This window comes from Schistocerca serialis, chromosome 3 (assembly GCF_023864345.2).
Source record: "Schistocerca serialis cubense isolate TAMUIC-IGC-003099 chromosome 3, iqSchSeri2.2, whole genome shotgun sequence".
NCBI lineage: Eukaryota > Metazoa > Arthropoda > Insecta > Orthoptera > Acrididae > Schistocerca > Schistocerca serialis.
Genome location: NC_064640.1, coordinates 352,087,647 through 352,110,671, shown reverse-complemented (window position 1 = coordinate 352,110,671; position 23,025 = coordinate 352,087,647). Strand labels below are relative to the sequence as shown.

General features: G+C 43.1%; 1 protein-coding gene across 1 annotated transcript in view; it reads left to right on the top strand.

The window, feature by feature from the left end:
* LOC126470159 (potassium voltage-gated channel subfamily H member 2) overlaps positions 1 to 23,025 on the top strand; it is a 670,689-nt gene that overhangs the window by 71,147 nt on the left and 576,517 nt on the right. Inside the window, exon 2 of the mRNA XM_050097782.1 lies at positions 646 to 889. Within this exon, the coding sequence (XP_049953739.1) occupies positions 772 to 889 (118 nt within the window). The 5' untranslated portion in view covers positions 646 to 771. The remainder of the gene's footprint in view (positions 1 to 645; positions 890 to 23,025) is intronic.

Sequence of the window (23,025 nt, the reverse complement as noted above, 5' to 3'; positions counted from 1 at the left end):
ACCTGCTGTTGAATTATCAATGCCTCGTGTAGCTGCCTGTTATGTCTTATCAATGTGTGTTTGGCGATTATTACGATTACAGCATCCTAATTACCATGTAAAGTTTTTAAAAGTCAACAAAATTATTGATTGCTACTGTAAACTTCCTTGTCATTCGTAGGGCATATATATTTCGCACGATTTTGATTGAATTAGCTTTTATTATAATTTTTTATTCGTCGATATATTTATCGCATGCATGACTGCCTTATGTGTGTATTGAGACTGCATTTATGTCAACAGAGGAAATAAAATTTCTTCTAACGTGTATGTTTATTATATTTATGGCATCTAGAGTAACGTAGTTTACTAGTTAGAGATACTTTAAACGTCCTCTCATTGCAGCCATTGCATATACATATCGTAGTATTCATTTTAAACCATATCATTGAAGGTTACTTTGGTGCATAAACAGAACTGTCATTACTCTGTCTGGATTAACTGCAATTGTCTCGTATTGTGGACCTTCTTCCTATATTGTTCACCTCCTCCTTGTCTGTTCACAATTGACTTCGTTCTTTCAGCTTGAAAAGCATATCGTTCGAGAATAGTAGTAAGGCAATAGCTGCTCGTGCCTGGCTGCTAATGTTGGTGGTTTGGTTGCAGGTGCTGTCGCTGGGCGCCGACGTGCTGCCCGAGTACAAGCTGCAGTCGCCGCGCATCCACAAGTGGACAATACTCCATTACAGCCCCTTTAAGGCGGTGTGGGACTGGATCATATTACTCCTCGTTATGTATACCGCCATCTTCACGCCGTACGTCGCTGCTTTCTTGCTTAACGAAGCCGATTTCAACACGAGAAAAAGCAAGAAATACGGTGAAGATCCTATCGTCGTGATCGACCTGATCGGTAAGTGAATAAGTCTAGAATTCCATAAGTAAAAAGTGTTCGTACTGTATCTGCACGGATCCTACACAGCACTGCGCAGTCGCTCACCAGTTGAGACGCATGTTCTGTGTCACCTACTTGCTTTGTCCACCCATAAAGATAGATTCGTATTACATTTTCCAACATAGAATCTATTTCTTATTGGTGTATCACGTGAACATAATCTTGCAGGCGCAAGACATTAAAATGTGGCCCAAAAATAAACGAAAATATAAAAGAAACGGTACCTTTTTTAAGGAATACGTGAACAGCTTACATGTTTTTACCTTGTCAGAATATATGTCCAATAACAAATAAAGTGAGTTAACTGACGGTGTGTCTATAGATGCTCTCGATTCAAGTCAGCTCGCAGTACTATAAATTGGGTAGAATATATTGCTTTCTTTTAATTTTAAAATGCTGACACAAAAGTGAAAAATAAAAATGTTATTTAACTACAAAACATAATTTTATGGTAACTGAACTTCCTTCATCTACACTTCCTCTCTCCCTTTAGTCACAGAAAAGTGATAACTGAATTTCATTTAGCATTATATTTCTGAATTTGAATTCAGCGTGCAATATTCAGTGTACAGCCCAAAATGTATTCAGTGTGTTGACACTGAAGATGTATGGTTAAATCAAATCCGATAGTGGTATAAACGAAAATCAGTGTGAACAATGAGTGTGGTCCAAAACAGCTCATTAAATGTGAAAAACTTTGACTTCAGAGGCACGTGCAAACACTAATCAAATAAACAGTGTCCGCAGCTCGTGATCTGGCGGTCGCGTTTTCGCTTCCCGAGCACGGGGTCCCGGGTTAGATACCCAGCGGGGTCAGGGATTTTCACCTGCCTCGAGATGACTGGGTGTTTGTGTTGTTCTCATCGTTTCATCATCATTAATGAAAGTGGCGAGACTAGACTGAGCAAAGGTTGGGCGCAGTTGAGAGCCCCACAAACCAAACATCATCAAATAAGCAGTGTGTAGATATGCACAGACGTAAAACAACTTTAAAATATACACTTGTGGTGTACGTTGTATCTTTACCACCATAATGTGATTTGTGATTCCATTTATTTAAACAAAGTCATATCTATCTGTGTCCGCCCCGATAGCTGAGTGGTCCGCGTGACAGATTGCCGTCCAGGGGCCCGGGTTCGATTCCCGGCTGGGCCGGGAATTTTCTCCGCTTAGGGACTGGGTGTTGTGTTGTCTTCATCATCATTTGATCCCCATCCGACGAATGTGGAATCGAATGTAATAAGACCTGCACCATGGCGGCCGGACCTGCCCCGTAAGGGGCCTCCCGGCCAATGACGCCAAACGCTCATTTCCATTTCCATATCTATCTGTGCACTGAATAATTAGTGGGCTGCTGAGGTACTCGTGCAAATGTCGATAAGTTAACTGCAATAAATCTAAGAAAACTGCAACGGAACTTAAACAATCATTTACGGTTTTCATTTCACTGGCCTCTATGCTGCTATCCCGTCTCAGGCATGGCTATGGGTTTCCAATGTACAGTTAGTGTGTGACTTATACAACCGAAGAATCAAGAGATGCGTATACATGTGTGCTCGAGGCAGACTAATCTGCAATATCCTTCAATTACATGAACACCGAGTTTCTAAGATACGTCTGATTTAAGCCTTGTGGGTTCGCATCTGGCTTTAGGGATTATACTAAAAGGCATGAGTTTAAATGAAGCAATTATTGTATCAGTCGTAAATATACTCTCTCACAAATCCATTTGTTGTTGACAACTGAGCAGGTATGTTTCAAATATGCGGTTGTGTAGTCACACTTATAACTCTGAACCGAGCGAGGTATTGCAGTGGTTGGCACACGGGACTCGCATTCGGGAGGACGCCCGTTCACACCTGCGTCTGGCTATCCAGAGACGTTAAACACTCATCTCCATCCCTTATTATTCAGTTTCGAAATATTCAACTGGAAGACAGTTTTATGCTCGCAGCTGCTATTCTCTGCGTCTTTTATAGGAAGGTATTCATAATGGAGCTGGTGCATTCAGTTTTCGTTCTCTGCACCAGTATATGAGTTTCGTGTACAACTGCAGCTTCTGAGGGACTGTGCTCTTCCAGACCATACTGTCATAAGAGTAACACTTGGCGTCGCGCTTTCTACATCACATTTCTATTAATAATGAAACAAAGAAATGAAATCAGTATTTCAATATAAATGTCACAAAGTAGCAAAGATAAAATATCTTTACAAGAAACAGATTATCATTTAAGATAATGAAATCGTGATAATCGAATATTCATCCGCAGTTGTCTGTTAATGCGTTATATTTGGAAGATTTGAATCCACTACAGAATCAGTAGCATTTCCTGATATAAGCACAGTAGACTCCTCGTCTGATCTACGGGTCTGAGCTTTGCAAATGTTTTTTTAGTAGAATTGGTGAGTCACTCATGACGTTACGGTCTCATCAGGTCACACCGATGCTGTAATGACGTACATCACTGCTTGTGTGGATGCTCTACGGCGACGGTTAGTTAATTTGTGTCGCTACTTGGATGAATAATAGTCAACGAAAAGTTGTTGAACAGCATAGACGCCCATTTTTCTTCAGATTTTGTTGGATTTTCGAGCCGTTGTTAGGAATCGAAACGGGTTGCCTGCTAGACCTTCAGCGAAACATAGCTACGCATGCCTCTGCAACTGCTTAGTGTGCTGGAGGAGATTGAGGTGACAGAAAATACTATACTCTGCCCTCCTTACAAGGCGTAATGCTGTTCAATTCGTTGCTCTCACAAGCTGCAGAAGATAAGACGAGAGTTCCTAGGGCTACGGGATCTAATTGTTCGTGCCTGGTTTATTAGACAGAAATTTCCTGAAGGTGAAAACATGTTTTCAGCGAGGTCTTCAAATTTTCGCTGGTTAATTCCTTTAATTCATTTTAGGTTATCGATCTGTGCCCATAACGTCATTGTACAGGCGTTCGTCAGTGATTCAGTAACTATACACACAGATTTGTGTTGACAGAGCCTCGTACATTCCACGAACAATTTTACAAACAGATCCCACGCTAGAGTGGTGTCCACGGGAGTCAACGAATAGAGCGTTCTCTGAAGGCATTTGTTTGTCTAGTTCGGCACGGAATCCACGGTTTTGAAGTGTCGCATTTTGTTGCACGAGTTCCTACTTGAAGCAGGTAGTCGGATGTGATAATGATACAGCTTGCGTTTTAGGGAACCTAGCAGAGAGGTGCAGGGTGCGCTTGTAGTGGCGTTGGCACTCTGTCCATTGCTGCCCACTTCACGCCGTAACCACAAACGTTTCACCTCTCCCCCTAGCTCTCAGCTCCTTGCATTTTGTATCATCAGCTGGACGGCATAAACTGGTACTGACCCTGCGTAACTTTGTTCTGTAGTTTGTTGCACTCTGTTTATACACTCGACCTACAATCTACTGGTTTGTGTAACCCGAAACCTGAACAACTCGGGTACATACTGTTACCAGCTGAGAATGTCTATACTGCCATTTCCTGTTCCTCGGGTTCGCCTGTACACTAAGCTAGCTCGACCAATCTCCAAATTAGGACTCTCCATCCCTGTTTATGGTTGGTAGTTAGAATCAGGTGGTGTAATAAGTCTGCTGTGACTCTGGCCAGAGTCTGTCCACACTGCTGTAGCACGTTGCAGTAACTAGTGAGGAGGACAGTTGAAATAAATGTGGCAGGTTGTCATTAAGTAACAGTACGCAATACTAGTTATATTGAAGATCTGTCATTGTTTAGCTTATTTAATCCTAGATTACTAAACCCTCGTAAAATTTACGATTTCAGTTGGTACTCACTCGCGGTTCTCTCCAATCTAGTATTCGTGATATACCACTGAAGATACTATAATTTACATTGATTTAGTAACAGTATAACATCCCCCCCCCCCAATTAGTGTTTTAGGGTTAATTCCAAAGTCTATTTATGTAGTTACAAGTGTTCAGTTGTGGAGCGAATGTTAATTTTCACTAATTTCAGTGGCATGGTAACGTAGCACTGATTTAAGAAATAATGTTAATGTTTCTCTCAGGGTAGACTTCGTTGCTGTACCACAAAAATGTTAATCCGCAATCCGGGGCTGTAAAATTATTCAAAGAGCTGCATTCATTCGAAAATTTCATGTGGAAGTGCCTTTCTCTCACGAATATCTTTAAATACGAGACAGAGGTTTAGACTGGACGAAATACGAAGTCCACGCATGGCCAGCTTGCATGCCAGTGTTCCAAGTTCTGTGACCCACGACAGCGACAACAATTGTTGCCCTCCTTGTTCTGTGTCCCGAAAATTATACATACTCCTCATCACGAATCATTGGAAGACTGACGATTTCTGTTCAGAAACTGCCTGTTTTACGAAACTTAATACAACCGAAGTTCCATAGACACACTAAAACAATAATAATATTCGCGCTAAGTGTGCTAATTGCAACGGCACCAGACACTTAACAACTAACATATTTGCTTATAGCATAACATTTTGTTTTAGTCGTCTTGCTGTATCTAAATAATTTAACAAAAACAATCTCTATCAATAGCATAGAAACAGGAGGTATTTACTCCATAGGATTTTCCTCCCTTTTACAGCTGGTGCCAATTGAATCACCGTGTCTTGTATCGTTCATTCATTAATCATGCTGATTACAGTTTGCGATTTCTGGGATCATTAACCACAATAAACGCTTGTAAACACATGCATATGAACATACTATCTTCTCCCTGAATTTATCCTATGCTGATGCATTTCTGTGTGCACTGGTTTTTTCTTGATTAAATTAGCGTTATGATTGATTGATTCATTCATTTTATTTGCCCCTTGCAGTGTCGTATCATGCTTGTACATAATGCACCCCGGAAAGAACAGTGACAACTAAAAAATTCACTACTTGAGAAAACTCGACTTAAGGAATTTATTCTTTAAAACTTACAGTGAAATAGTATAAGCTTTCTTTAAATTTGGAGTTAGTGTTTTTGGCAGTAAATTCCAGTATACTTTCGTGCACGTTGGGGCACTTTACACGTATTTTTCAGTGAAACTGAAGATGTCGTTTTCCGACTCCTGTCACTTTCGTTAACGGGGTGACATATGAGTTGTTTGGCAATTTGATTAAGTAACGATGGTGGTTTGTGAATTGTTGATTAAATATAGCAGTTATTGAAACTAGGTGGTATAGTTTTTAGCTACGTTCTGATACAAAACCGTCATTTGATTTTACGAAAATTGATAAGAAATTTCGTATTAACATAACTCTACAATAGCTGATAACTATCAATAGGATAGATTCAGCAATTATTTCATGAATTTAAACTCAGTTGTCCTTTTCGAAAGTGTTTATACATTTTGAATATTTGAGTTGGTTCAATCTCCGTATCGTCCGTCTTAAGATAGGAAATGCCTCTGACTTCTTAATAGGTGAGCGAGCTTCCTGACAGCTGTCATTCATCATGCGACCGCCGGGAAATGCGCCACACCCACCCTTGTCCGACCGTAAAATGGTTCAAATGGCTCTGAGCACTATGGGACTTAACATCTGTGGTCATCAGTCCCCTAGAACTTAGAACTACTTAAACCTAACTAACCTAAGGACATCACACACATCCATGCCCGAGGCAGAATTCGAACCTGCGACCGTAGTGGTCACGCGGGTCCAGACTGAAGCGCCTAGAACCGCACGGCCACACCGGCCGGCTATCCGACTGCAGAAGCCCTGCGTCTCACCGCCGTCACGTCACACGTAATAGATCACGCCGGTATTTACTAGCAGCCATTTCACCCAGCCGCCGTCTGTGAATTGAATGGAATGGAATGGAATGGAAAGAAGAAAAATGTAAATATATGGTGTAATAAAATATATTCTCTGCTATGCAGTTCAGCATAACAAATATAAAATTATTATTTTTGTTGGTCTTTTAAGTCCAAAGACTGGTTTACTGCAGATTTTTAAGCTAAACTCTACCGTCCAAAATCTCTTCATTTTTGCACAGCTATTTCTTCTTACATCCATTTAAAACACTTCCCTGCAGGCAAGCAGTGGTCTCCCTCTGCAACTTATACTCCGCCCCTCCCTATCACTAATTACCAAATGGGCCGTTCCTTCTTGTCATCCTATCTAGTGATTCCGTCTCTTGGATAAGCTTTGCCGTAAATCATTTTTCTTCCTAAGCAGATTCAGTACCTCCTTATCAGTTACCCGATTCACCCATCTAATATCCGGCATTCAGCTGTAATATGTCAAATGCTTCTATACTCTTTTCTGTACAGTTACCTTCAGAATAGGCTGCTTAACACTTCAATCTATATACTATTTTCACATATTTTTTCCTGTTCTTGCTGTTGCTAGTCTACATTTTAGGTTCTCTCTAGTTCGGCCATCTTCAGTTATTTTGCTGGCAAACAGAAAACTCATCTAATAATACTTTTAGTGTCTCATTTCCTTGTGTAATTCCTTCAGCATCGCCCGATTTAATTCGACCACACGAAACGTGATACTGATGCTACAACATATCTTAGAAGGTAGGTCAAAGAAAGGAAAACTTACGTCATCGTGGTCGACATCATCTTCCATTCAAGGATAAGGCTGTTGCCTGTTCCGAAGACTCAAATAAATTCATTCCCATCTTTTTTGATAATGATGAGTTGGGTTGAGGGGGCACTCGACATCACGGTCATCAGCGCCCTGACGAAAAGTCAACATGAAGTCTCATGGGTGGGGACGAAGGCTGTCCCCACATGCAGAGCAGTTTATAACGTACTAAAGTCTGCCGCCCTTCCCCACTAGTTTAGGGATGGGGCCTAATAGTTCACAAAATTTCACCACTCTGTTAACACTGGTATCGGTATCTGCGAGGACGGTGGGCAGATCTCCAGCAAGACCAAGGGCTACCCCGCGCGGGATTAGCCGAGCGGTCTAAGGCGGTGCAGTCGTGAACTATGCGGCTGGTCCCGGCGGAGGTTCGAGTCCTCCCTCGGGCATGGGTGTGTGTGTTTGTCCTTAGGATAATTTAGGTTAAGTAGTGTGTAAGCTTAGGGACTGATGACCTTAGCAGTTAAGTCCCATAAGATTTCACACCCACCCATCCATCAAGGGCTGCCCTAATATCAGTATACAGGACACACGTAGCCACAATATGCTGAACTGAAAGCGGCACGCCACAAACTTTACAGAAAGGTGGATCTTCCCCCCCTCCCTCCTTCCCCCCCCCCCCCCTCCCCAGGAGGAGGAAGCCATGTGTGAAAGGGCTATGCCCGATGCGCAGTCAGCCGGCCGGAGTGGCCGTGCGGTTCTGGGCGCTGCAGTCTGGATCCGAGCGACCGCTACGGTCGCAAGTTCGAATCCTGCCTCGGGCATGGATGTGTGTGATGTCCTTAGGTTAGTTAGGTTTAAGTAGTTCTAAGTTCTAGGGGACTGATGACCTCAGATGTTAAGTCCCATAGTGCTCAGAGCGATTTGAACCATTTTTGAGATAATGGCGTGCAACGGGATGGGACATTGATGGACAACACCATCCCAACATGCTTCCTTGGCAGCTTTGTCAGCCAAGTCGTTACCCTATATCCCAATATGGACAGGTACCCTGCAAAAGATCACCTCCTTGCCACGGCGTTGGAGCCGCTGTAAGCAGTCATGGATGAGCTGAATCAGTGGGTCTACCAGATACATTTGGTGAAGCACTTACAATGCACTAAGAGTGTCGGAACAGACAAGAAAACTCGTACGGTGATGTCTGTGAACCCTCTCCAGTGCCATTAGAATGTCATGTAACTCCGCATCATAATTTGTAAATTGTTCTGGAAGACGCACTCTAAAAACCCTATCAGGGAAAACCACAGAACAACTGAGAGCATTCCCCTGCTGGGCTCCATCTGTATAAATAACGATAAAACTATGGTACATACTTAAAATAGACGAAAACAAAGTTGTAAAAACCATATCTGGAGTACAATTTTTTGGGTACTGCGTCAAGCTTAAAATCATTTTGGGCCTCCGAAGACACCAAGGCGGCAGTGCGTTTCATCCCTGGGTGTGTATATTCATGCCCGAGAGATACAGATCCCTGAGACAGTGTGTAGCACGTATAACAAATGGCTGGGTCGCTTGGGGCCGATTCCTAAGCCGTTCGAAGGTGGGTTGGATCACTGAACTAAATGCCAATGACTGGGGTGATGCTGATATTTTTAGCGCCTGTCGAGCCAAAAGGATACGTCGCCGAATCCAGAGTGGTGGTTCACCAGCCTCTGCATACAGACTCTGAACTGGGCTGGTCCGAAAGGCTCCAGTCGATATCCGAATGCCTGCATGGTGGACAGCATCTGACATCCGGAGGAGGGAAGGAAGGGCCGATCCATAGGCCACCTGCCATAGTCTAAGCGTGATCGAACAAATGCCCTATAAAACTGTAAGAGGCGGGACCTGTCAGCTCCCCATGTTTTGCCGCCAAGGCATTTCAAAATGTTCAACAACCGGAAACCCTTTGTTCGCAGGTCTTCCAAGTGTGGGAGCCATGTTAATTTCGAGTCATATTGAGAGGTGGCGTGATCCCCCTCTCATATTTCTATCTTACTCTGAGTAATTCGATTTTCCTCTCCAATTGCATGCGGTGAGAAGTTGCTATTCCTTCACACGTGGACTTCCCACACAGCGTCTCTCGTCACCCGGGTGGTCCGGTGACAGGCGAGTTCTGCTGAGCTTGAAAGGGTTAAGCCGACAGGTGTGAGGGAGTCGAGTGGATGCTTTCCAGATGCCGACATTGTCATAAGAGTGGGAGCGACACGCCCAGAGGGCCCAGAAGGAGTGGCTGGGCTCGAGATTCCGTTACTTCGCAGAAACTTAGTGAAAACACTTTCTGGCGGCCTATCAGCGAGGCGTTGGAATGACTTGTGTTCCCAGGCAGTCTTGGCGGGCAAATTCCCGCGTTTTCTGCAAAATTGTAACTGTGATTGGCTTGCTCAGGGCATAGCTCCGTGACGTAGCAAAATCGACGCAGAAATTGGCGCCAAGGATCTCCATTGGTGGAATGGTAGTGCTTCAGCAATAGAGTGGAATTTTCCGCCGGTTTTCGAGTTGCTGATTGGAACGTTTAACCACGGCCACTGTTGTGGGGGCGGGAATTTTCTGTTTGTATGGGTGCTCTTGAGAGTCGGCTCTCGCCTTTCGGTCGGGGTAGGTTACAAGACTGAGCTCTTGCTGCTCTGGACAGTCTGCCTTCCGTTGGCTGTCTAATATACTTTCATTTAATTGTAACTGTTTGACGAAGTTGCTGAAGTTTCGACTTCAACGTAACTTTCCGGGTACAGTTGGCAATTGAGCGTTCTGCGTACAAGCGGCCTATGTTGTCCGTCGTGAGCAGTTTTGGCTAAAGTTGACTGTATCGGAGTTACTGTGTGACTTTGCTTGTTAAAATACATCACTGTACCGTCAGTGATTGTGTGGCGAGCCTTCTTCGTCTCCCTCAGAGACGCATTTGCATCGATAGGAAGTCTTTAGTCTGGAACAACCAGACCAGGACAATTTGTTTCGGGCTATACTGGCGACATTATCATCACCACGACGGGACGTCGAAGCAACCAGCCATCGCTTCCAGTACGCCAGATCGTGTCCTTGTAGTTAATAAGATAGCTGTAATGTATGGCCGCAGCACCGGCAGATTAGGGAATTTGCTCTGTGATAATCAGAGCTCAGCAGAGCGTGCCTGTTCCCGTCTTTTCTTACGTGGTTCTGTCTTGGATGTTCATTGCCTAAGTTCTCACTACTGTAGCAGCAATTAATGTTGGGTTGGCTGGGTGTTTCTCTTAAGATTTGAGTTGCAAGGAATTGGCTCCACATAACACTTGGTCACAAATGTCACAATCTAGTTTATGGACAACCTCACTTTCACAGCATTTATTTGAGTATCCAATTTTTATGTATTGTAAATGTTTCATGTGTTTTGTTTACTATTTTGAGTTTAGCCATAATAAATAAAATTGTTATTTTGGACAGAACTTTCATTCTGTTAATCGGTAGAGCAACCCTTTCATTTCTCACTATGTTAATGAAAATTTCCTTTATCTAATTAATTTATATCAAATTAAATTATTGCAGGTGCCAAACTTTTTTCTACTCCACTTGCAGCGTCGATTACAGTCAGTTCGCGTTTCTTCTTAATCCATGTGCAACAGCAAAAGTCGGAGTTTGAAAAGAGGGGGGGAGGCCTTAGAGCATCATTTCCATATGAAGATTCTAGTAGAGTTTAATGTTAAATACACTGCTACCCCGGCTCCTCGCAATATAATAAACCTAAAAAGCGCCCTGTGTCTTGAAAAAGTAAAATACGGTCCCCTATTGTGAGCTCTGGTTGTTTACTCCGACGAACACGATTAAAATTGACACACACAGTCTTCTCAGGTAAGAACCGAAAACCAGTTGTCTGGGCCCAGGTTTCTAGCCTCATAATGGTCAGTTGTAGCTGCCTTGTCGTCGTAAGATCGGAGGAAGAGTAGAAGATTGCAAAGTCATCCACAAACAAAGGGCATTTGACAGGGCTCCTGACTGGAGAGGAAATGCCATTGATAGCGATGGCAAACAATGTGACACTGAGGACACTACCCTGTTGCACACGATTCTCTTGGACATAGCAATCAGGCATGGCATCGCCAATGCGATAACGCCTGTTCTCGAGAAAGGATTGGATCAGAAGCGGCAGGCGTCCACGTAGTTCCCATTCATGAAGTTGGCGAACCTCCAGGTAGTGTCATACGCTTTTTCGAGGTCAAAAAACACACAAACTAAATGGTTTCGGCGTAAGAATGACTCCTGTATCGCCGTCTCCAGTGGAATTAAATTGTCAAGAGTGGAACGGTAGGGCCTGAAACCACACTGGAAGCGGCTCAGGTAACCTCGGGACTTGAGCAGCCAGACGAGGCGGCGGTTGACCATGCGTTCAAGAGTCTTATCCATACAAGTAGTAGGGCGACACTCCAGTAACTGTTAGGGGCGCTACGGTCCTTACCTGGTTTCCAGAATGGAATTAAGATTGCCGGTTTCCAGAATGGAATTAAGATTGCCTCCTTCCAAGTCGCGGGATACTGTCCATCAACCCAAATCTGATTGAAACAAGATAGGAGAAGACCTTTCGCTTCAGGTCACAGATGACGAAGCAGGGTATAATGGATCTCATCATGTCCTGGAGCAGTGTCACTGACTGCATATAAAGCTGATTACAATTCCCACATGGAGAATGGAAGGTAGTCGACTTCTTCATTATACGAGAAAAAATTGAGTTCCCTCATTTCTGCAGTCCGACGGAATACCTGAACATCAGGAGCGTGTCTGGATGACTTAGTAACAGTAAAATAGTGTTCAGCTAAAATATGAGCCATCTCTTCTGGCGTGTCCACCAAGACCCCATTATTTGACAAGGTCGTAAGGGGATGTGGAACGCCTTGCCTTAAACCCGTCTTGTTGATTCCCAAACGTGCGCAGCGGAAGGAGGCCGATTAATGGAAGTCGTGAATTCCCTCCAGGAAGCCCTCTTCCGTTCTTTGATCACTCGCCTTGCATGTTCTCTCGTAGACCTGAAGACATGAAGATTGTCTGTAGTTGGACCCCGTTTGAAGTTCCGAAGAACTGTCTGTCTGGGCCTGATTGCCAATCGAAAGTCGTCATTCCACCACGGTACACGCCGTCGTCCGAGGAGGTTACTAGACCTGGGGATGGACTCTGCGGCAGCCCTTTGGCTCTCATGAGTGATATAGGCCACCGCCTCTTGTGCAGAATCATTTCGTTCAAAAATAGCCTGTCGACTGTACTGTAACCAATTTGCCCTTTATATCATCTACCTGCGTGGTCTCCTGCTGGTCACTGTTCTAGGCAGCAGACGAATCCACACTGGGAAGTGGTCACTAGAATTTAAATCGGGAGCCACTTCCCACTGAACTGAATCTGCAATAGCTGAGGAACAAAAGCAAAGATCAATAGCTGAAAAAGACCCTGTAGCTGTGGAAAAGTGAGTCATCTGACCTGCGTTCAGAAGGCAGATATCCTCAGAATGGACTGGAGCAAGTAGTAGCCGAGCCCCACAGCACATTGTGGGCATTGAAGTCCCCCACGAGAAGGAATGGGCGCGGGAGTGCCTGTAAGAGGTCTGCCAGTGCGTCCGCATCCAAAGCGTCATGGGGGGGGGGGGGGGGCAGGTACAAAGAACACACTGTGATAGTAAACGGTGAGGGGGAGATTTCACAGCAATTGCTTGGATGGTCGTGGTAAGAGGGACAGGAGAGGAGTGGTATCTGTCATCAAGAAAAGTAGCCCCTCCACCTTTAGCCCTGCCGATAGTAGTATCTTCTTTCCTGTATATGTGGTAGCCCCGCAATGTAGGTGTGTCTGTGTCTGTAAGATGCGTTTCTTGTAAGCAGATGCAGAAAGGTTTATCCTGGACCAGCAGCTGCAACTCTTCCAAATGTGAGCGATATCCATTCAAATTCCACTGCAACACAGAAGTTCCTATGGAAGCCATTGGTTAGCGATGGTGGTTCTTTCCTTTCTCCCTCGGAGGCGGTGATTTACCGGGGAGGTCAGGGGGAACGTTAGCCGGTTCCACGTTCTCTAGTTCCTCCGATTGGAAGTCCATATCTTCATGAGCATAGTCGCCATCAGAAAGGTAGAGCGCTCGTCGATCCTAAGGCTTACATACCGCTTTCTTGGACAGAACTACTTTTAGAAGGACGTTTTTCTTTACTGACACGAGGAGGAGGCTGCCTGGGTAGCTGGGATGACTTAGGTGGCGTCTGAAGTTGGGGAATGGTATGTGGCTTAGGTGGTAAGTATACTTGTGACGGCTTTCGAGCGACATCAGTTGCAAGTGGAGCGTTTCCCTCACAGGTACAGTGACAAGTGCATGTGCTCGTACTTGAATCTGTGGTCTGAGTTTGTGTGAAGGCATCACACTTAGCTATTGGTGTTTTAAGGGCTGATGCAAAAGGAGTTGCAAAAACCGGTGGTTGCATGGCTTTGTAAGCCTTTTTTAGCCTCACCATAGGGTATGCGTCTCAACTCTTGAATTTTCTTTTACTCGTTGTAAACCCCACACTTTCTGCTAAACACTGGGTGTTCCCCAGAGCAGTTAACACATTTCGGAGGAAGTGTACAAGAAGTCCCTGACTCGTGAGCGGAGCCTCCACAATTGCCACAAGTAGCCTTACCATTACATCCCATAGTGTATGACCAAATCTTTGACATTTATAGCATCGCATGGGATAGCAACAAACGGGCAAACCTTAAGGCAGATATAGCTGGTAAGAATATGTTCCGGTAATTCGAGAGTACTAAACGTCAGAATAATCGTTGCCGATTTTTCCAATTTGCCATTGACTCTCCTCATATAATTCTGCATCTCCGTGACGCCCACATTCTTTCACTCTTCACACAACTCCGCGGGGTCCATCTCTATTATATCGGAGCAGGTAACCATGCCCTTACTATAGTTAAGGCCGTTATGCAATTCAGCCTCAATTGGGTAGTCGCTTAAGGCCTTACATCCCAGAAGCTTAGATATTTGGGTGGATTTATCAGTTTCAACCAAAAGCCTTCCATTACGTAGTCGTTTGACACATTTCAGAGACCCAGCAATACCTTCTAATGCCTTGTTAATATAGAAAGGGGATATCTTCTCAAAGCTTCCCCCGTTTCCCTTGATTACAATGAAAGTGTTATGGCACACTAATGCCCTGTGACTATTACTCGGAGACTTCTTTCCGGGAGGACTGACCAACCGAGCTCTCTTTGAGGAGTGGGTGTAGGTGTTGCCTGACGGTACTCCCATCCCGTCAGTAGTAGTAGTTTCATGAGACAGTTCCATAAGGATCCCACGAGACGCTGGGGAAACAACCATCGACCCAGGCAGAGCCCTGCATGCCTGAGCAAGCATGATTCAATTGGGGTGCGGCAGGTGCCCCAGATGTTGCTCGCTAAAGACTGTTTCACCTCAACAGCCATTCACCTCCTCAGCACGTAGCACACCTTGAGGTTGAGTATATATATATATATATATATATATATATATATATATATATATATATATATAGAGAGAGAGAGAGAGAGAGGTGGGTACCTTCCTCGCAGTCCAGGCGGTGAAGCCAAGACCCCCGTTCTCCGAAACACACAACATTCCACCGCTGCGCCGCACAGTGCTCGTTGAAGTATGACCAGAGCTTACGGTGACAGAGGGCTGGTGGCGCTTACCAGTCCTCAGCTCAGGAACCCCGGGGTCGCCAAGCCCGTGCTCAGCAAACGAATGCTGAGCCCCTGAGGGGATCTTTTTCGAGGTCTTCAGATATCTCTTTTTTCCCATCCGGCTTGCAGTTCAAGATTTTGTTGGGAATTCTGTGACGTGACATGCCATTCTCATGAGGTGTTTTCTCCAATCTTTACAATATTTTTGAAGTTTTTCTTTCATGTTGAAAGTATTTAATTCTGCTCTAATATCTTCATTTCTGACCAGGTCTCTTCTTGTGCAATCCTTCGTCTTACTTAGGCAAACTTAAGTTTATAGCATATATAGCTTTAGGAAAGCGTTTGACATTTTCGGCTGGACTACAGTCTTTGTAATAGTGAAGGTAGCTGGGGAAAAAAATACAGGTAATCAGGAAATGAAACGCTAAAAGTAGTAAATGACGTTTGCTACTGCGGAACCAAAATAACTGGTCATTGTCGAAGTAAAGAGCGTACAAAATGCAGAGTGGCGTAAGCAAGGAAAACATTTCTGAGAAGAAAAATGTTACAAATAGATAATAATTTTTGGTTTAGGAAGTCTCTTCTGAAAATATTTGTCTACAGTGTAGCCTTGCGTGGAAGTGAAACGTGGACGATAAACACGAAGGGAATACGAGCGTTTGAGGTATAGTGGTAGAGGTCAACGCCAAAGGTTAGATGGGTAGATCGAATAACTAATTGAAAGGTACTGAAACGAACTGGAAAAAAAGAAATTTATGGTACAACCTGACTAAAAGATGGGATCTGTTGTCAGGACATATCCTGAGACATCTAGACGTTCTCAATGTGGCAGTAGGGGCAAGAGTGTGAGTGTGAGTGTGTGTGTGTGTATGTGTGTGTGTGTGGAGGGGGGGAGGGGGGGGGTAAAAATTGTAGAGGAAAGCCAGTGATGAATACAGTAAGCATCTGGGTGGAAGTAAGTATAGAGATGAGGAGATTTGCACAGGATGGATTCTCGTGGTCAGCTGTATCAAATTAGTTCTCGGAACCAAGACGACGACGACAACAACAACAACAGCAACAACAACAACAACAGCAACAACAACCACCACCACCACCACATACCTACCTACCTACCTACCCACCTACCTACCTGTCCTGTTAAGGGATCTAACATTGCACACTCCGGCCCACATAACGCAAGTTTTGTTTTTCCTTATGACATCATTCTCTGTAGTAGTCCCCACCTGAAAATACTAATGGGGGATTATCTTCGTTATGCATTATTTTACCCAAGAAGATGCCATCAGCATTAGGCCATAGGACTCCTGTAGAGCTGCATGTCTTCGAGAAATATAACTGCTGTAGTTCCTTGTTGCTTTCGGGCATAACATATGAAAAAGGATAGCGGACATAACTAGATAGTTTACGAGTTTTCCATCTAGTGCCGGTTTGGGAATATTTCCCATCTACATTTAGATTTTATTGTTGTTGGCGCCTCATTTCAGGTACATGCTCGTAGTATAAGCTATTTTATAGTCAGAGATTCACGACAGATCTAGCTTTCCGAACCCGTGTCTGAAATTGACCTGTTGCAGTCTGCGGCTCTGAAACAAAAGTCTAAGACTGAAATAGACTCAGTCTGTAGCTAAAGGCTTCATCATAAATCGATCTTTTAACTGTGATTACATTCATTTTTTGCAGAAATGGGGTACTGGAAGGAAATAAGTGGCGTGCCTGAAAGGTCTTATGGTTGCCTTGTTCAAACCATATAGAAACTCGAGATTTTCAGGCGATAAAGTTAGAATTTGGATACAGACCGAACCTCCAGTCGTAAACATTTATGCCACGTAGATCACGCCTTCATTTCGTAATTCGAATACCTTACGCTTTATCAAGCATCTTCAGATACAAAACAGTCAAATATTATTACTATTATTTCAAGTAGATTCATCAGATCATGGAAGGCTTTCGAAATCATTATAATTTAAAGCAGTTCTTCTCGCTACATGTTAAACTTCAACTGTAAATTGAAAACTTTCGCTCTTCAACTTACTTATTTAGGTGATCCAGTTTGTTTCAAAATAGTGTCCTCTACTAATATTTAAAAATAAAACTATGTATTTACAGTTTTCTCTTTGTTGTTCTCCGTAATGAATGTAACTACTAATGATTTCAACCAGAAAAAATGTTTCATTTGTATGAGTTCTTGTGAATTTGTCTCCTTTGATTTCACCATACTTTCAATGTTAATGAAGAGTATTAGAAAAAACTGGATGAAAGGTCGAAATCAGTAATGCCTTACCAGTCTGGTCAGTAATACCAGAAATACAGTAATACCTTAAGTCCAATTTCTGGGTCATTTCGCTGGTGTATCGTTGGTTGTTTCGCTTTGCTCTGGGAAGGGATGGCATCTGGTTCTGATTCGGAGCCCCTTGTCCTCGTCCCAGCATTACAGGTAACTCTAGCTGTCATGACTGCCGCGTCGGTCGTAGCGTGATGCGGTTCCGTGTTTACACATCGTTTTGGTAGGGGAAGAAAGGCTCTTCCGCCGACCGCGAGCGAGTCGGTTTGCTCGTCAGCGTCAGTACGTGACAAAGTGCACCAGCCCACGGCTGATCGCCGGAGATTGCTACCTGGTGAATTTTGAAGGACATGTAGAGGAACTCAGCTTAGAGAATCCAAGTCTGTGACAGTAGGTCGCACACCTACGTCACCAGAGGCAAAAAATGATAAATCAATGTTTAGAGGGGGGAAACCGTTCACAGAAAAAGCTTCACCAGCCAGTTGTCTCTTACATCGCTTTATGACGAGAGCTAGTGCTTCAGTTATGAGGTGTATCCTCCTTGTCTGAGGTGGAGGTACAGCGAAGGAGGTACATTTTCTTAACGGATTACACAACTGCCTGTGGCAGCGAGGTAACATTGTTCCTGCAGCTGTGCAGTGCACATTAGCCATAGTCTTGTCTCTTTCCAGATATAGCGCCTTTCACTTAAGAAGTGTTGGTTAGGTTCTTTTTGGGGGAAGAGACCAAACAGCGAGGTCATCGGTCTCATCGGGTTAGGGAAGGACGGGGAAGGAGGTCGGCCGTGCCCTTTCAAAGGAACCATCCCGGCATTTGCCTGGAGCGATTTAGGGAAATCACGGAAAACCTAAATCAGGATGGCCGGACGCGGGATTGAACCGTCGTCCTCCCGAATGTGAGTCCAGTGTGCTAGCCACTTCGCTCGGTTACCTTAAGGAGGAGCTGGAAAGTCAGCTACTTGAACAGCGCACAGCTGAGGAAACTGTCGCAGATACATAGGAAGCAACGCTATTGAGTTTCTCTCGTGATGTAGCATAATCACCGGTAGTGACACCTATAACCGTATACGACACTACAGAAACTGAGACAGAGAAGAATCCATTTCTCTATTTTTTCAGGAACGGTAATCTATGCGACAAATTCAGATATCACCGGAAAAAAACCACGAGCAACACCATTAACTCTAAAAACACGGAAATCAGGAACGAGCCGATAGTACGATTGCAAACGGTGTATGTTTCGGGAGCACGGACAATCGTGGAAAAGAATTTAGAGCTTAAAACCAGGAACCATATGTCGTACGAACAAACAGACAGATACTTAAAACTATGGATTAAAGAACAAGGATGACTTTCGGACAGCGCAAAGGCTGTTAATAAGACCATCGGTACACTGACCGTGTGCTTTCGAACGCCAACGTTGAACATGCCGTGTTCATCGTGTTGGTGAACGCTCAGAAACGCTGCGCCTTGTTGCTAAGGTAAGTGTGTCTCATTGTGGTAAACGTGATCGCAGCGCGCTCCAGCGGCAGTAGTTGGAGGAGGAGGAGATGGTTAATGTTTAACTTGGTCAATAGCGACAGAGCAGAAACTCGGATTAGGAAAGGATGGGGAAGGAAATCGGCCGTGCCCTTCCAGTCACGGAAACCTGAATCAAGATGGCCGTACGCGAGTTTAAACCGTTGTCCCCCCGAATGCGAGTACATAGTGCTAATCACTGCCTCACCTCCCTCGGTGCGGCTGTTGTCGGCTATATCTGGCACGCAAATCACACTGTTTACGAAACAGACGGGCGTAAAATTCTCACGTTGGCTCCTTTGTCCATATGCTAGACATTTTGTTCTATCTGTACTACACATAAATAGAAACTTCAGTATCCTTGAACATGTTATCAGGCCAAAAGAGAAGTACCATGTTCAGTCAAAAAGGACATTGGCTCAGAGTTCAATTGCAAATAGTGCCATATAAATTTACAATATTTGTCCACAATAGATAAAAATAATTTAATCATTCTCACTTTTTAATTAAACCAAAAAACCATTCTTCAGTAGCAGAATTTTTACAACACAATGAATACAAAATTTGAAACAAGAAATTGCAAAAATATCTTACTGCAAGTAGTGCAAGCTGTCTTGTCGATAAGCCAATCGAGCAAACTCACTCCTTGGAATGCGAATATTACAAAATATACTTAAGTTACACTCATAAGAAAGTATTAGATCCTATTAGAAAACACGAAGTTTACTAAAAAAGAATTGGATCCAGCGATAGGCGAACCAACAAGCAAAATTTTATACATTACTTCTGTGTGTCTACTTCGTACGCTACACTTACCATACGTGACTTACGATCATACTTTGCGTCTTACCATCTCCTGAGAGCGTTAATCATATATATGTCATCAAGTGACATTTAATTAATTTAATTATAACATATTGCACCAAGAACAATGCGTTTTTGATGGATCTTCAATATTCCTTTGCCTTGAAATGACATAATTTCACAGTACGCATGTTGCGATACTTCTTTAACCACTAATATGTCGTTCCCTATCGTTTTATTACAGAAACCGTCGAATTAACGACGGGTTTTCGAGAGCTCCGCTATTTCCTGGAGCTCAAAAACGGCGTAGAGGTGGCAGAAAATAACTTAACTGATAGGAATAACCAGTTACTGAGAAGTAGTAGTTAGTGTTAACCACTCATCTGATACTAGCAGTCTTATAGTTACTGTCAATAGTGCGAGGCGCCATCTGTTTACCGAAGTGCGTACTACGCTTCCGTGTCATCTGAGACCCGACCGCGGATAAACGAACAGAGCAGAGGGCCTGACCATTTGTAAGGTATTCTATAGATCATAGAAATAACTGTCGGACTGCACGCCATGTGTTTATAGAAGTAGTTACGTTTAGTGAAATCTAACAACGCCAAGTGACCTTACGGATTTCGTACGACTATTGAAGTTACCGTCAGTAGATGAGTATTCCTGGAAGTTGTTTTTCTGTGGCAGTTCTCGCTCTAAGTTCTTTTGGAGAGTTACGGGCTACCGTTACAGATAACCGAGAAGTTGATAACAGTATCCCGGACTTCAGGAGGCCGTGGCAGGCGATATTTCCAGAGAGGAGGGAGATTGTAGGTAAACAAGTATTTTCTATGGAAATAACTAGCGCCGGCCGGTGTGGCCGTGCGGTTCTAGGCGCTACGGTCGCAGGTTCGAATTCTGCCTCGGGTATGGATGTGTGTGATGTCCTTAGGTTAGTTAGGTTTAATTAGTTCTAAATTCTAGGCGACTGATGACCTCAGAAGTTAAGTCGCATAGTGCTCAGAGCCATTTGAACCATTTGAAGTAACTAGCGGTCGTCAGGGGATTACACGGTTGATTTCAAGTTAATTTCCCGATGAGCTACAGATCTGAAACTTTCAACATAATTTAGAAGTGGATGATAATGCAATATTAATTGCCTTCTTCTCTGGTATGTGGCGGAGGGTACTTTGTTTCTCTGCCTGGGCAATTTTGGTACAAATTAGTTTAAAATCAACTTTCCAATGGGGTACAGACATTAAACTTTCGATATGGTTTAAAACCGGATGACAGTGCGATATTAACTCGCTTTCTTTGTCTGATGGGTTTCGGAGGGTAGTTTGTGTACCACTGCTGTTTTCCACTTTTCCTGTTCCAGTCGCAAATATTTTGCAATAAGATAGATTGCTGGTAAGTCTCCATGTGACCTCGAATCTCTTTAATTTTTATCTGCACGGTCTTACAGCGATACGATATATATGTAGTAGAAAGCAATATAGTGGATGGCTTAGATGAAGAGAAATTGAAATCTGGAATTTACGAACTCCATCTGCTGCAATGTCATCAGAATGTTTGAAAAATAAACACGACCAAAAAACGTAACATAATTATTTAAATAAAAAACCTGTTAATATTGCAGGTTTTTAAAACGGACTAAAAGGTCTAAAATCATTTCATCTATCTCCATAGAAATTTCTAACCTCCAACTATAGTCCTGAAAAATTAGTGCTTGTGATTTTTAATAGCTATGACAATGCTTCTAAAATTTAAAACGAAAACTGTGGGGCGCTTGCAATAAGTAATAGTAAGGAGCGTAGAGAGTAGCTGTCGTTGAGAAAGATCACAGAACAGTTGATACCACTTACAAGGCAATAAAGCTGTTAGTCACTTAGATGAACTAATCATACATGAATTACCTATTACATGTGCCCAGGATTTTTTCTTTCTCTTTTCTCAGGTATAGTCATACCTATAAGAAATTCAGAATATATTTTCAGGACTATCTATGTGGTGTTAGGAATCAGTATGGAGCTAGGAGAAATTATTTTATACTTTTTAGCCCGTTTGAAAAACGGATCGTAAATAACAATAAACGTAAGAGAGACACAACATTCTGAAGGCTTGGAGAAGTGTAACTAGTCATTCTCACACTGAAAATTAACACCGTGAAATTTTGCAGAAATCGAGCGGTTTCTAAAATCTCACATGAAACTTTATTGTGCTCTCAATTTTCTCAAATGGAATATCTTGCACTGTAATAAACGAATCTATTATGTTATGTTTATTTTTATGTTGCATTACACGGCCCTACACTTACTGCACTAAGTGAACAACACTAGAAAGAAAACTTGAAAATTTGCCTACAGTATTCTGCTTACATACTAGTTCATATATTGTCAAATTGGAAGACAGGCGATCTGTTATGTTAAAATGTGTAGATAAAAATCGTACGTCAAGGTCGGTAAGAGCTCGCTGACGAGCCATCTTCAGATCTCAAATACAAGAAATTGCCAAAAACAGGTGAACATTAGCATAATACATTTCATATCTAAACATCCATTCTACGATAAATACATACCAATAAACATTATTACTTCATTCCTTATGTATCAGCTACCAGGCATTACACATCATCATCTGTTGAGCTGTCATTAACACACTGAAAATTTATGTATAGATAGTGACGAAAAAGACACATAACGTACATTTGTTAAGTGGTATAAAGCTATAATCTTAGCTAAAGTAGGTCGTAATGACATGCATAATGCACAGCATTAGCTACGTATGTCTCCAGTGCTTATATTGCCACACCTGTGTTTAAATGCAACGTGACTGGCAGTGGTAACTATCATACAGTCCATGTGTGGATGTAAATATTACGTATGTCTCGCAACGCTACAAGAACAAGAAAGTAGCTGTATTGCGGCTGTCAGAGAACTGGCCATATATGTCGTTGTGTCCTGCCCACTCGTCTAATATGGGGTGCGTGGGCAATCTGCTTTCTCGGATCGCTAGACAACAATTCCAGGAAATCATATTAATGGATTTTTATTACAGTTAGATAAATGAGAATACTTAACTTTGACAATTTAGAATGGTGTCGCAAGCAAATGGTGACAGACAAATAAGAAGTCTCTTCAGTATAAACTCCAATACAGTGAAACAATACGTTTACGAAGTCGCTGCTGTAGATCTCGCAGAACGGCTAGTCTTCGACTCCGCTGCGGCCGTTTTTTTTTTTCCCTTTATTGTTACTTCATGCCTCAGTTGAGGCGGACCGGCAGCGGTCGACAGACGCCG